This window comes from Eumetopias jubatus, unplaced genomic scaffold (genome assembly GCF_037043125.1).
Source record: "Eumetopias jubatus isolate StellerSeaLion01/CBP00866 unplaced genomic scaffold, mEumJub1_p1.0 scaffold_4, whole genome shotgun sequence".
NCBI lineage: Eukaryota > Metazoa > Chordata > Mammalia > Carnivora > Otariidae > Eumetopias > Eumetopias jubatus.
In genome coordinates, this window is record NW_028274810.1 from 172,986,889 (window position 1) to 173,001,824 (window position 14,936).

General features: G+C 43.0%; 1 protein-coding gene across 4 annotated transcripts in view; it reads right to left on the reverse strand.

Moving 5' to 3' along the window:
• The window catches only part of TRIM55 (tripartite motif containing 55), a 41,577-nt gene extending 27,730 nt beyond the window's left edge, over positions 1-13,847 (reverse strand). For all 4 annotated transcript variants that reach the window (XM_088022821.1, XM_028108397.2, XM_088022820.1 and 1 more), the window contains exons 1-4: positions 13,680-13,847; positions 12,951-13,123; positions 6,422-6,587; positions 4,306-4,401 (exon numbers count right to left, since the gene is read on the reverse strand). In XM_088022821.1, coding sequence (XP_087878947.1) covers positions 4,306-4,401; positions 6,422-6,587; positions 12,951-13,123; positions 13,680-13,847 — 603 coding nt within the window. The remainder of the gene's footprint in view (positions 1-4,305; positions 4,402-6,421; positions 6,588-12,950; positions 13,124-13,679) is intronic.
• Between the last annotated feature and the right edge of the window lie 1,089 nt (positions 13,848-14,936).

The following is a 14,936-nucleotide window of genomic DNA, read 5'->3' on the forward strand; positions in this document are numbered from 1 at the left end:
CACCATTTAAAAGATGCTTCCGATGCTCCAGTGGTTCAATTATTAGCATCATTACAATAAGTGTGCTCTTTCCAAGCTGACTGTGAGAATAACATGAGGTAACTTAATCAGTCCCCTGGCATGTGCCTCTTACCCCAACTTAGGCATCACAATAACACTCTGAAGAAGGTATTATTAACCCCACTGTACCGGTGAGCAAGTTGAGGGACAAAGAGCTTAGGTCACTTCCTAAGGTCATATAGTTAAATGACGGTTAAAATTCAAATTCTGAAACCCGGTCTTTTAAGCATATGTTATATTGCCTTTAAAATGTTGCCTTAAAAATTCGGGTATGCTTATTAAAATGATTCTTATATTTAGACTTCATATTTGTAACTGCATGGGCAATGTTCCAAAACCTGTTTGGGTAAAATTATTGTTTTGGAAGTACAATAGATTTGTTTTCAATGCAAAAGTCAGTGGAGGATCTTATTAAAGTTGTCATTTTTCAGATAATGGAAATGCTCAAGATCAAATATTTATTATTCAACTTGTAGCTATTTCCTTTAGACATGCATCCATACAAAACAGGATTATTTCTAGGCCTGCCTGCCTGCCTGCCTCAGGAGGACCAGTATTAATAACCTACTCTCTTTGGTGTCCAGTGACATAGGATAAGTGTCCTTTGTAGAGACTGTAAGATGGAGGTTATGATTTCTAGGGATGAGGAAGGAAAGCCAAGCACATTTTTCTGGAAACAGCTCCTGAGGAAGTGTACTTGTCTACTCCAACCAGCAACCCTCTTTCTGAGTCCCAGCCTGTCCCAGAACATTTCCTGGCCTGGAAAGGCAAGTGTAGCTCCAGACCGTGCCAGGCTTGTCTAGAACAGCCTAGAAAGCCCGCCAACAACCTGCAGGAGAGAGCTTTGGGAATATCTCAGGCTGAGCCACATTCAGCCAGGCGTGCTAAAAAGACTGAAGCCTCCTTCACCCACTGTCAGCCCACAGCAATGAGAAAAAAATGCCACTCCCCCTTTTGACACAGTTCAGACTGCCCTTTTGCGAATATAGTCCTTCTCAAAGCCACTCTCAGAATCATTGTAAACTCACATCAACAGCATATGTAATTTTTAAAGGATAACAAGGAGTCCACAGTGTGATTTAGACTAAGCTCAGCAGCTCTCCAGGGCTGGTCCTGGGCTGCGTGCCTGACCAGACCAGCCCTGCAAGACATTACATGACCAGGGACAAAATTAGACATGTGCAAGGGATGGACACTCCTACCAAAGGGCAGGTGTCAGGGCCCCAAGTGGGAAGAGGAGAGGTAATTAGGGAAGGATAGTGCCCACCCAGGGACTACTCCATTTCCCATCCCTAAGGGGTTCTTCACCAATCAGAAGAGAGAATTCTTTAACAACAGCTCCCCACACCCTGGCCAGGAGCCACCACTGGCTTCCTGGAAAACGTTTCCAGGCAGGAGGTGAGCAAAGCCAGGAAGGAAAACAACCGCTCCGGGGATAATGGGAGAACAGGAGCTCTGTGACCTGAACTCCGGAACAGAATTCACCTGCTCTGCAAGGTAGGACCGTTTCACTCTAAGCCAAGAACCTGCGGTGCTTCACGACATGTTGCCTTGCAGGCTGCCACGCACAAAGGGAGCCTCTGGTGTTTTGCCCACGGATATGGTCCTGGCTCTATGGAGATCACCTCGGTGATTACAGATGCACCCTGTGGCTTTTTGTGGCAGGGTCTCTGGCTTCTGGCCTCTTCAAATGGAGGATATTTGCATCAAGTAGGGATCATAAAATCAGAGACCCCCATGAGGCTCTGAGCCAATACCTACATCTCCAGATGAGCCACCTAAACTGATCTGAAAGAACTGTGCTTATCTGAGCCACGTTCAATCATTCTTTATTTTATTGGTTATTAAAAATGTCAGGCTCATTTTAGAAAAATGTGAAATATAGGCATATATAAGGAAGACAATAGTATCACTGTTCAGTGCTCCTAACCTTTTGGTTTCTGGGGTTTTCTCCCCCTATAAATGTATATGGGGGGTTATTTATGAATATATACATTCTGTACAGTTTTATTTCCTAAAGGTAAAAATCTCGGAAGTGAAATAAATAGGTAAAAGGGATGGACACTTTTAAGACTCATGCCAATTTACAGCTTCATCAGAAAGCCCTACAGGGAACAGTTGTACTCCTCTAGTAACCTGTGAAAATACGTGTAAACGTGTGTCATGTTTGATGAATGTTTTTATCAGTAATAATAGGGGTAATAATCCTGACCTCCACCGCCAGGAAGTTCCTCCTGATATCTGCACTAAATCCCTTCTGCTGACTTAACTTCAAACCTGTTCCTTCTTGTCTCGTTCTCAATGAAAGAAAAAACAGCTGCTTCCTCTTGTGCCCCTGACTGGTCTCCGGGAAGACGATCAGTTGCCAAATCTTTCCTCGCCCTCTCAGTGTCCTCTGAGGCTAGCTAGCTAAATGGAGCCCGAGTCGTTTGTTCAAGGCCAAATGTGACCCACAGAGCTTTTCTCCTGTTTGTGTTCTGTAGCCTCTACGTCCTGGACAGAGGTCTCTGATGAAGGCCTGACCAGAGATGAGTATAGAGATTATCTCACTCACCCACAAGCAACATACTCCTATTTATACACTCAAGACTCAACATGGTACCACATTGGAGTGCTGATTCATGGCTTACTGATTCAGTTGTATTTGGCCTTTACTGTAAGTAAGCAAAAAGAAAAGAGTTTATATTGTCCATTTTGTAATCTCTTTGGGCTCTTCGCCAAGAGAAAACTTTTCTTCTATAAATGGATCCCAAACTTATCATGATCTTTTCAGGAATATGAGTATGGAGAAGAGAGGACGTTGATTTTAATGATGTGTAAATCTAAGATGAGCTGGTTATGGCCAGTGTCTTGAAATCATCATCTAGGAACCAGCCTTTGGCTTTTGATGGAATTTGCCTTTCTAATGATAACATAATGAAAACAGCGTACTTACCAGGCACTCACCCTATACTAGGCACTGTGGTAAGCATTTTGCTTATGCTTATTTAACTTCTCACATTAACTCTATAAAATGGGTACTATGTCCCATTTTTACAGAGGAGAAAAATGAGGGATTGAATGTACATGAGACTGGATCTTAAACCCTAATGTTTGGGTTAAAAAAAGCAAGAAGCAGAATGAGAAATACAGCAAATACCATTTATAAAAGTAAAAGGCATGTGTATAAAACAATAAAGATTTTATAAGAATATAGGTAAACAGAACACCAAACATGTTAGAGTGGTTATTTACAGAGAAGAGAGTAGGAAATGGGGATGAAAGGAAATACATAGATAACAAGTGGGCCCTTGCCCACAGCAATAAAGACAATATGCCACAGACTGAGCAGGACAATGCCTCAACATTGCACCTGAGGTCCAACTGAAAAAAACAAGTAACCCCAAAAACTCCCTTAAAGCAGGGAGATGGTAATAAATGGCTCCAGTTTACAGATCCAGAGAGCTGCCCTCACCCGGCTGTCTTGCACTCACCCCATGGGCTCTCTGGCTTAACTAGTCTGTGAATCTTCAGTTCTTGACAGCAGACCTGCCACATAGCTAAACCTCTTTAGGCTCCAGTATTTTGTCTTCAGCAATTACACAGTTTATATTTGATCTAGAGGAAGGTGGATTCGCAGTATTTCTTATAGGCCAAACTTAAGTGTGAGCTAGGCAGTCAGCCATTCATGCATTTGTTCATCAACTTTGTACTGAGTGTTTATTATGTCCAAGGCACTGGGCCAGGTAGAGGCAGGGATGGATGAGCTAGAACTCTGGTCTCAGTGAGCTCCCAAGTAGTGAATCATTCTCCAACCATGGTCAGACACATCTTTCTCCTCCTGCTGTCCCCCTTTGACAGCAAGGATCTTGCTGTCAGAGCGCAGATAGGCAGCTCAAACCTGCACAGGATTTTCCAAAGCACTAACTAGTGTGTCTTAAGACTGTTTGGATTTACACGAAGAAATAGTGCTATCATGATGGACAACATTCACTTCCATTACTGGGAATTGATTTTTCTTGTAGCTCATCTTTCAAAATGGGTTGACCAAGAAAGAACAACAAATGTCACAACCACCCTAGTAAATGTGGCAAAATCTGCCTTATTGACTCATGTGGTAACTTCTCTTCCTGAGCCAGGAGAATGGTGGAGAGACATATGAGGAAGGAGGTCATTCTGTAAGGAGAGCTTGTGTGGCATGAGGCAGCCACAACCCCCTCAGGAGTGCAGGCTTTGCTTATACTTGGTTGGAGTTGCTTGACTTACCTCAATAATTTTACAGGTGTCTTCCAGCTGGCTGATCACTCCCTGGACTCGATCATTGCTTCCCACAAGGACAGCGATGCCATCACTGAGCTCAGACTAATGAAGGGAAAAGAGGGATGCAAGATTTTAGTTTTCTAGTCAGTACTGATTGCAGATAAATCACGGTATTGTCCTCAGAGATCCCTAATCCAGGGTCCATCGAACCCCTTAGGAGTAACAGTGAGGCTTAGAAGGCTTCTCAACCTCCTCGTCTTGTAAATAAAATTCTGTATGGATGTGTATATAAGTGCATTTATCTGGGAAGAGGTTTCATAGTTGTCACCAAATTCTTTTTTTTTTAAGATTTTATTTATTTGAGAGAGAGTAAGTGAGCGAGAGAGCATGAGTGGGGGAGAGGGGCAGAGGGCAGAGGGAGAAGCAGGCTCCCTGAAGAACAAGGAGCCCGGTGCAGCACTCTATCCCAGGACCCTGGGATCATGACCTGAGCTGAAGGCAGACGCTTAACTGACTGAGCCACCAAGGTGCCCCAAGTTGTCACCAAATTCTTTAATGGAGACTGTGACCCTGCTAAAAAAAATTGTAAACACTAAATTATAGACTATAGATAGAACATATTTTGCACCTTCTATGTGCTAGGTGCACAAATACATACATACTAGACTAAGTCATTACAAACTTGAAGCTGTAACATTGGACTGGTTCCAGGGGAGAATTTTCAACTTGAAATTCCTCTCCTCTTTGGACTCAAAGAGATTCCATTGTTTGTACTTAGCCCTTTCCAAGACTGGCTATGGACCACCAGGCAGCACTGAGTAGGGACTTAGGACACCTACCTGCTTGGTCCAACTCTGCCTTCAACTTCTTTATGATGTTGGGCAAACATGTAATCAACTTGGACCCTAATTTTCTCGGATATAAAGTGAGAAGATTGGACCAGAACAGTGGTCGTAAAACATTTTAAAGCTTCAGAACCCTTTCTTCAAAACGAAGCTAATATGGAATCCCAAAAGGTAAAAGTGAAGCTGCTTTGCCCAACAGGAGTGGAAGTCCTGCCAGTCTGTCCTTCTGTCCATCCCACGTGACTTTTTGGGCTCTGAGGGAAACAAGTACTATTCAGTTCTAACACACCATGACTTGAGTGGGGTGGGTGGGTGTGGAAGGAAAAAGGGGAAATAAATCATAAGTGGATTGAAAAATAAGTAAATGTTATAGATATCTTGCTAAATCCTGCTTCTTTAGCGGCTAGTGCTCACTGGTTATGACTGGTGTTGCCTGGAAGTTTGGCTTTCAAATTTGATCCCAACTCTGATCCTCACAAGTAAAACACTGACCAAATGTGGAACCTATGATTCTACACAGAAAGAAGCTGAGAGATGGAGCTGCTCAAGTTCTAGGTGCTGGGAGTGGCTGCATCTATCTTAGCACAGCACTGCATGTTTATTTGCATCAAATGGGCGCATTGCTACTTGCCAATGGATGAAACCAGGTTGGCAGGTCAGTGATAAGCTGGGGGACAAACTATAGTTGGTCACAGTGAGAGGGCTGAGGCTGAGGCCCTGGGATGGGGGCATGTGCCAAACTCAGAGGGGGCCTTTCAGCAACTGGTCTCAGTGCAAAGGCCAGGAGGCCAGCTTAACCTTGCCTTGAAGCCTACTACAATAGGAGTGGGGGAGAAAAGCCCTGGGAGGGGTGTGGCAAACAGAACCTTTTGTTAGCAAATGAGGAAAAATTCCTGTGCCTGGAGTGAAAAGTTAGCCTGTTCATATCTATGGTCTGAACTTCAAACGCCTCAGACCATGTGCCAACACACTGCTTTTCTTCAGCAACCTCCAAAGTGCACAAAAAACATCGACCCTTGCCCTCTGCACACCTTCCTGACCCTGTGCACCCCTTCCCTCTCTAGCAGTCCCTGTCCTCTCCAGGGGATCTAGCGAGTGGCCACGTGCTCACCAGCACATGCTCACCAGCACAGCACCCCTTCCCCCTCCAGCCTCCACGCCCTTGGCCTCAGGGCCACGTGGCTTGGCTGGTCCCCTTCAACAAAGGGAGCCAATCCCGCGGGCACTTGGAAGGGGCTGCCAAGGAAGAGCTGCAGGGGCCGGAGAGGCTCTGTTACCTTCTGCCTCTGGAACACGTGTGTTAGGGGTGCCACCTGGCAGTCCTTGTGTGCCCCGAAGACCTTGCACAGAGAGCAGGTGGGCACCTCACAGTTCAGACAGTAGATATTGATGCGTTCTTCTTCATGCTCCTCACACATGGGCTGGTCAGACTTCTTTTCTGGTCTGGGAGGAGGTAGGCAGATAAATGTGTCAGCTTCCACTGGGGCCAAGCAGAGAGGGGTGATTAGCATTGCTATTCTAGAAAACTCCCAGGGTACCCTTCTTGCGCTCAGAGCTCTCCAAATTCAGTTGCCCTGTGGGCTTAGCAGTGACATGCTGACAGATCTCTAACAACCAGCCTGGGGTAGGGGTAGGACTCAGACACTCTGATCTGTAGCATTTGACAATTTCTGCCAGTGTTCCCATCATGGCTGATTTCAAGCTGTTGAAGGTTTAAAACACATCTAGTGGAATTCCTGAAAGTTGAACCCTTGGTTTTTGTGTTAGGAAGGTGCTCTAGCCCTGTCTCCACATACTCGCAGGTCTCTCGAGATACTTTCCAATTATGGGTAAAGAAGGAGAAGTGGCAGATAAACTAAATCTCAAACTATTCCAGCTTTGCAGAGGTGCTAGGTCCCAACCCTCCAGCCTCCCGCAAACACCTTTCCCACCCAAAGGAGGAGGGGGGTGGGCTGGAGGATCCCAAATCTCTGATGATTAATCTAGACACTGGTGGGAAGTAGCTCTGTGTAAGAAGGAAAATGTCAGCACCTGCTTCATTCATTTGTTTGGGTCTCTTTCTGCCGTTAAGAAAATTAAATATAAATAACTTCCTGAGTGAGGACTTGACACTGATTAGGAGTGGTTAGTAAGTGCTCAATGAAGGTGAACAAATACTTTAAGCAATAAGAAAAATGCTGCTCTGGGACGTGGTGGTAACCTTGGAAGTAAGGATCTCACAGATAATCCCCAAGTTTCAGTTTTCCCAACAGTTCAGCACCAGCGAAAACTTTTCAGACTTGCAACAGGTGATAATGGAGTGTTGGGTTTGTGTTAGTGAGATGATGACCAAGTGATGAGGAATTGAAAGCATCAAACAGGAGTGACAAGTCATTGCCATTTAAGAAGAACCTGTTAGCTGGAGAATCACAAGCAGCCCAAGTTCACAGCACGTGGTAGGGCCTTGTATATTCCCCTAATGATCAGCGTGGCTTATGTATTATCATCAAGATCAAATTTATGCCAAGTCGTGGTGTTCTAGGCCCTCTCTGGGGAGCATCGTGAGAGATGTGGGTGTAGCCTACTTCTGCAAAAACCTGGAATTCTTACATATCCTATCTAAAGACTGAGGTTGTTAATAGTTTTCAGAGGTACCTGGAAAATGTAAATACAAATCCATAACCTTTCCTCACATCCCCAAACACATAGTTATTTAAAAGCATGGTTATTTAAAAGATTTGGGGCTGAGTTTTTCCATTGTTACCAAGATCCACTTTTAAAAAACTGCAGGTTTTAATGGGCCATGAAATCGATTATTATGGGTCATGAAATCAATTTCGGGGTCATGACCAGCATTGTTAAAATCAAAATAAAATAGAACAGTAAATACTGTGAACTACATGTAGTAAGAATAAGGTAATGATATGTGAAACTCTTGTTTCTGGTGTACAAAGATAGATGTGTATGTAGGTACATATGTGTGTGTGTACACATATCTACGTACGCTGGAAACAAAAGTGTATATTTCATATCTATTTATCTTTGTACCCATCCATGTATGTAATAGTCACTGTATCACAATGTAAAATGTACTTCTGCTGTGAGACATGAATAAAATGGTTTAAAAACCATTGCTGTTGATGTGCTACCATGTAGCTGCAGCCCCAGAAACTCAGAGGAAGGCAGGGAATATACTGATTTACATCTAGAAATCACTAGGTAGGTGTCAAGTCAAGAGATTGGGCTGTTGGAAGAAGCCCTGGGTCTGGTAAGGAAATTGTATGGGCTTCCAGCCTCAAGATTTCAGAATCTGGTTTTTGAAAAAGGAATTTTTGCCCGGTCTTATAGCAATATGTTTTCCATAAAATCTGTGGCCTCCTGACTTGAATTTCTGCTATATTCTCGGAAGTCAACTGAGGAAAGTAAACTGCCCAGGTCTGTTTCCTCCACCAAAATGTGAGTTCCACGAGGACAGGTCTGTCTCTTTTTGCTGGATCCTCACTGCCCAGAACAATGCCTTGCACAGAATGGGTACTCAGCAAATATTTGTTGAATGAATGAGAAATGAAAGATAATTTGCCAGATTAATGGATAGTATTTCCTTGTGATCTAACGTAAAACCACTCATCTGGGGAAGGCATGTGAAATATGGGGAAAACCCAGCGTCACTTGGCACTCACGAGCAGCAAAGAAAGAGGCCAGACAACATTCCGAAGACTCCCATTTATAAATGACAAAGCCCTTTGGGGGTTATCTAGAGACTAGGAGTGGTGGTTTGCTTTTGCTTGGTCAAAGGCTTCTCCGCCTCCAATACCTTCCCTACCATGTATCTCCATCTCATAATAATAAATGTCAGGCAAGTGTCTGGAGCACATTTACTGGAAAATGGCACAGATGATGCTTTTGTGGCTCATCTCCCTGCAGCATTTCCTGAGGACAGCCTGTGTCCCTTGTGCTATTCTGATGTCAACAGCTCTGACCAGAGCTCAGGTATGTAAGTGTATATATGTAGACATGCATATGCATATATAAATGTATAAATATATACAATATACACAGTATAAATATACACCCAGTACACGTAAACACTAAGAATGTGGCAATAGCCATAAGGTTGCATGTTTAGTTTTGATTGTGATTATTTTTCCATAATGCATACAGGCTGCGAACTACTTCTCATATTCCTTATCAGGTTTTTCTTGTTTAGGTGGCAACACGGGCCCAGGGGCATCACCCACTTATAAGTGGGTGTATAATAGAAACCTTTAGACAACTTAAAACATATAACAGACTTGGGTCAAACATGGCATAGGTATGATGTAAATGCACTTTCATGAGGTGAGAGTGTCTGAGCTCACAGTTGTGGCTCAGGTCTCAGCTCCAGATGTGGGCAGTGGCCCCTAGCCATTCAGTGCCGACCAGCCTCAAGGAGTCTGTAGCCTGCTGTCTCTGGCCTCAGGTTTCTGGGACCATTCTGGAGCTTCCCGAAGGGTGGGCATCTGGTCTTGGTGACACATGGCAGGTGGTGCCTTTAGAGTCAAACTGATCTCCGAGTTTAATTCCAGCTCAGCTTCCCCATGTGGCAGCTGTGTGGCCTCAGGCAAGTTACTTAACCTCTTTCAGGCTCCGCTTTTATTCATATCTGAAAATTGGCCCGAGGGTCTTCTAATTAAATATGGCAGAATGAACCTATGCCTTTTTTATTTGTGTTTCCTGTGGAAATCCTACTAAAATGAGAGTGAGGAAATCATAAGAATCACATTCTAGTATAAATCAATAAGGACAAAAAATAAGCAAGATGACAGCAGATGAGAGATGTTGACCAAATGTTGGAAATTGAGAACATCTGGATGAAAGGAAGTGCCCGGCTTGAGTTGCATCTTATTCTGCTAAGTGCCTGCAGGGGAGAAGCCTGCAAGGAGCAAGCTGACCTGAGCTGTGGAACCCAGGAAAGGCTCTGGAACTTCTGAAGCCAGGTATTCTGAAGGCAGGAGTGTGTGGGAGGCTGCAAAGTGGAGTGCTTTCTGCATATTTGGGAGATTACTTGAGGATGTGCTCCACAAAAACAGTAGAATAAACCAGCAAAGAGAAAGACATAGGCTCTAGGAAACAAGGATTCAACCCAGGGAAGAGTACAAGTAAAGTAGGTGAAGCCCTCGGGGCACCTGGGTGGCTCAGTCCTTAAGTGTCTGCCTTCAGCTCGGGTCATGATCCCAGGGTCCTGGAATTGAACCCCGCATTGGGCTCCCTGCTCAGCGGGAAGCCTGCTTCTCCCTCTCCCGCTCCCCCTGCTTGTGTTCCCTCTCTCACTGTCTCTCTTTCTGTCAAATAAATAAATAAAATCTTAAAAAAAAAAAAGTAGGCGAAGCCCAGCCACGTGAGGACACTGACCTGATTGTCTGCAGTGAAAAGTAGATAATGTCTAAATTGAAAAATCAAGAAATGGGACTATAGTCATAGTATACAGATGTCACTGGGGTGATAACAGAAAAACAGCTAAAACAATGGAAAGTGGTTGGCTCTGAGGAGTGAGACTTAGGGGTGGAGGAAGAGTGGGGTGAGAGTGGAGGCCTCCTTAGAGGTCTCGTACTATTTGACTATTTAAATTATGTATATGAGTTAGCTTCAGTGAAATATTCAGAAATTTTAACAAGATAATAATAATAATCACAATCTCACAGGATTGTTGTGAGAATTAGAGAATCATACACGATTCATGTGTAAAGCACCCTGAATAGTGGTTGACATGTACTCGGCACATATTAGTTTTACTTATTACAAAGTTAATTATTATAACTTTCATGGTTAATATTAGCGAAATAAATTCCTATTCTTGTCACCTCCCACAAATTGTGGCTAGTTCAGCACCATGCAGAGGTCTAGGTAAGAAGGCCAGGTGTCGTCAAGATCTACAATCTCTAGTCTTCCTGTGGGAGGTCAGAATTGACCAGCCCCTCTCCTTTATGTCCCCACCCCAATGACGGTGAGCCAGAGATGGGTTCCTCTCACTCTTTATATCCAAGATTATTCTAAGGTTGCCTAATGGACTCAGGCTTCTGGGCTGGCAAGGCTGCCAGCCTCCAGGGAACACCTGGGTTTATGCCCAAACAGAAACACCTGGAACCTCTTTGCAACTTGTGGTTTTGCCACCCAGTAAAAATGTCCCAAAGGCAGGTCTCAAGTTCAAGAAATAACAGCATAAGAAGAACTTGGTATTCAGAAAAATACCACTAGTGCACACAGTTATGAGCTTCATGGTTGGAAATTTTGTTCATTACTTTTATACAGTTTGCTCACCTGGGCACTTTTTTGGCAAATGCACATGTAGACTTTATGGTTAAAGTAAAGATGTATCTTGTGGTTTTGCTAATGCTACAAGTTTTAATAGCTCTTCTCTGCATTTCATAGCATTATTGCTATGATTTCCCATATTTCAGGCTCTCACTGTAGCAAGTAGCAAAATGAAATTATTGCAATAAATAGAACATGTAAGAAGGTTTGTGGTGTTGCTTTGTCAGCGGGCACTTACAAAGTAACCATTCTATGTAAGACACTCTACTAGGCACTGAATCAGTTGTTATATAAACACCTTTAATGATTGTCTGGGTTATTAATTGGTTATTTTTTTAAGAGACAGTGTGCATTTGCATTTTAAAGTAACGTAATACAATCAGATCAATCAATGAAGCAACAACAGCAACCATAGCACTTTCCTTCTTCTCCAGAGACTCTGGAAGCAAGGGAAATAGCTGACTCTGTGTCTCTGCAATATGTCACTGGCAATTACTCTTCTTCCCCAATTCCATGTAGATTCTGGCACTATCTAATTTAGTTTGAATCTTAAGCAGAAACTAATAGGCGTAATGATTAAAATAATTATATCTTAGATTTATAGAACAGCTTTCCTTCCAAGAGTGCAAGGCTCTTAGAGCCCTGCAGATGTTCCATAAATACATGTCTCCTAATAAGAATCACAATGAGTTCATTTCCAGATGGTCTCAATATTGCTATCAAGCTTTGTGGACCGGACTGACCTGTGTACAATTGAAAAAGGGCTCTTCACACCATGCCTTCTAGGAATGAACTCCTGCAGTGTTGTCTCTAGGAAAGGAACTCTATAACCAATGTGATTCAATGAGGAAGAAGCCTTTTTTTCTTTTTTAATGAATAGATGCGTATACTGAGTATCAGTCAATCAACAGGTGAATGCTAAGAGTATGAGGCAAATACAATCTAGAGATTAGAGAAACATAACCTGAATGCCATCTCCCCCGCCCCATGTCTCTAAACTTTAACTTGCTAAAGGAAGGACTGTGCATTGCTTTGCAACTTGCCAGAGTCCATACCATGACTAACTATGTTAGAGAACTTTGTTTTTATTATGATCATCTAGACAATTTTCAGGTGAGACTGTCTAAACTAGGAACTGGACTATTTTGGAAAATGCCATTTCTATTAGTTTCCCTTAAAGTTTTGTACTCTAGGTTTTCTGCTATGTAGAATCTGGAGCTACAAAGGACCTGCGAAGTGCAGAGATGTCTAAAACATACGTAATACAAGGCTTAGAGGGATGGGCCACATTATACCTCTTTCAGTATTACTGAATGGATTATTGTTAATGAATTACTTCACTCTTAAATTGATACAAAGGCTTGGGCACCAGCTGCCTTTTCCTTCCACGAGCAATTCTCACATTGGGAGGGACTCCCTTGGAAAAACAATGTCTGTAATGGGCAAACGAGCATTTGGTGTATTGATCCATTAGAACAAACAAACAAATAGACAAAAACAAGCTTCAAATGGGTTTGACACAGGGAGGAACCATACCTGGTGGACTCCTGCTTGTAGATGTCAATGATATTTTCCACCAGCAGGTTCCTCTGAAGGCCATATATCCCATGTCTGTCCAGAACCACTTCGTGTCTACAGGATGGGCAGCGAAATCGGCCCCCTGAGGCCACGGTGGTACCTCCTCTTGTGGGCAAATACGGGTTAGAGGCCTGTTCTTGCCGAGCAAGAAAAGAGGAATTGAGTAATGCCACAGGTAGCTTTTCTGAGACTTCTTTTCACTCTGTTACTACAAACAACATCAACTTCTACTTTAAGCTGGCCATAAGATAATCCCTTAGAGCCTTCTCAGCAAGTGGTCTCAGAATACAGGGCCAGCACTTATCCACAGTTAACGGCCGTGTACCATGTTCAGCATGAGGCACTTTTCCATCCAATGTTTTTATAACCAAAAGTTCCAGCCAGAAACTCCAACATTAATGTCTTGGGCAGCAATTCATTTACAATTTTGAAGCAGATTCAATGTTTTGAGGTTTTTTGTTTTTTTTTTTTAAATATGATTCTTAGTATTTAAGTAAAACTAGATTTGGGAGTAAGGAGGAGGCAGACAGCAAAGCACAAAGCAAATCATTAAAAAAAATGTTTTTCTTAAAATGAATGCAGCCTTAAAAGGTTTTCTAAAAGAATTTACTTAAAAGTTAAGCACTTGATTCTGAGAAAAGAGACTCTTTTTTTTTTTTTAACCCCCTAAATTCCAAACAAACCTACCTGGAAAATATCACTGGCACATTTCCTACACAGGTTATGCTGACAGGGGAGAATAACCACGGGCTTTGTGAACATCTCTAAGCAGATAGGACAGATGAGTTGCTTCTCCAAGTTATCCATGGTCTGCTGCTCTTTGGAAAAAGACTTATAATTCAAAGATGCGCTCATCTCCTGGCCGTCCCTGTGTGCACTGCCAGGGAAAGGGTGCTCCGAATGGTTTCTGCAAGTGTCTTCTGGAAATAATTCCAAAGATTGGGTGATCAAGTGTCCTTTATGGTTTTTTCGGTGGAAGACATTGTTTCAGGCCCAGGTTCAGAGGAGGTGCCCGAGCTGTTTTTAGCATCCGGAGACGTGGCGGGGGGGGGGGGTGTCCACATGACAGTGGGCTGACTTGTCCATATAAGCCAGTGACAGGAGGATGGATTCTGACAGGTGACAGAGAACAGGAGCCAACATTCCTGCCCCAGGGACTGAAGAGAGTGGGTGGGAAGAAGGATTACAAACCCCATTTAGACAGGGTTGTGAAGAGAGGGAGGTTGAAGCTGACAGTTGTCAACAACAAATGCAAATGTACATGCCTAGTCACTGAGCCATGCCCTCTGTGAGCGCTCAATTAGAACGTGGTGATGGGTTGCTCCAGGACTGGGGAGAATGCAAGCCCAAGAGTCTAACTGTATAATGAATGCCATTTATGTCTTGAGAGTTTAGGAAGTGAGTCACCAAGAGTAGCATGATCTTACTGTCTTAAGTGAAAACATAAAAACATGTCTTGAAAGTCATGCTCCAGGCTTTACGAAGGCAATCATCTAAAAAGACTTGCTTAACGTTAATTTTATCATCTTTGCAAGAGTTGTGTTCTGGGAAAAATTCCAACTTAAAAACTGATTTCAATCCTTTTCACCATAAAAATGTCTGTGAAAAAAAATCCAAACACCAGTCCATGATCCCATTTTTTTAAAAAAGTTGTGACTAAAATTCTAGTAAGTTCTTTTTTTCTTCCGCATTGTTCTCCTTCCTCCCTAACCCCTCTTTCATCCTGTATGCCTACAAACCCCTCTAACACACATCAAAAACACAAAGAAAACTTGGCAATCTTTTAAAATTTAAATTTAATTTGCAGCAATAATTAATAATGAGGTAGTAACTGGCATGTGGGGTAGTACACCCATCATTTCATTTTTCCATAAAGCAGGGAACAGATATCTGTGCTATTGCCAACTGAAGTGAAAATGGAGTCCTGCTTCCATACCTGGGTTT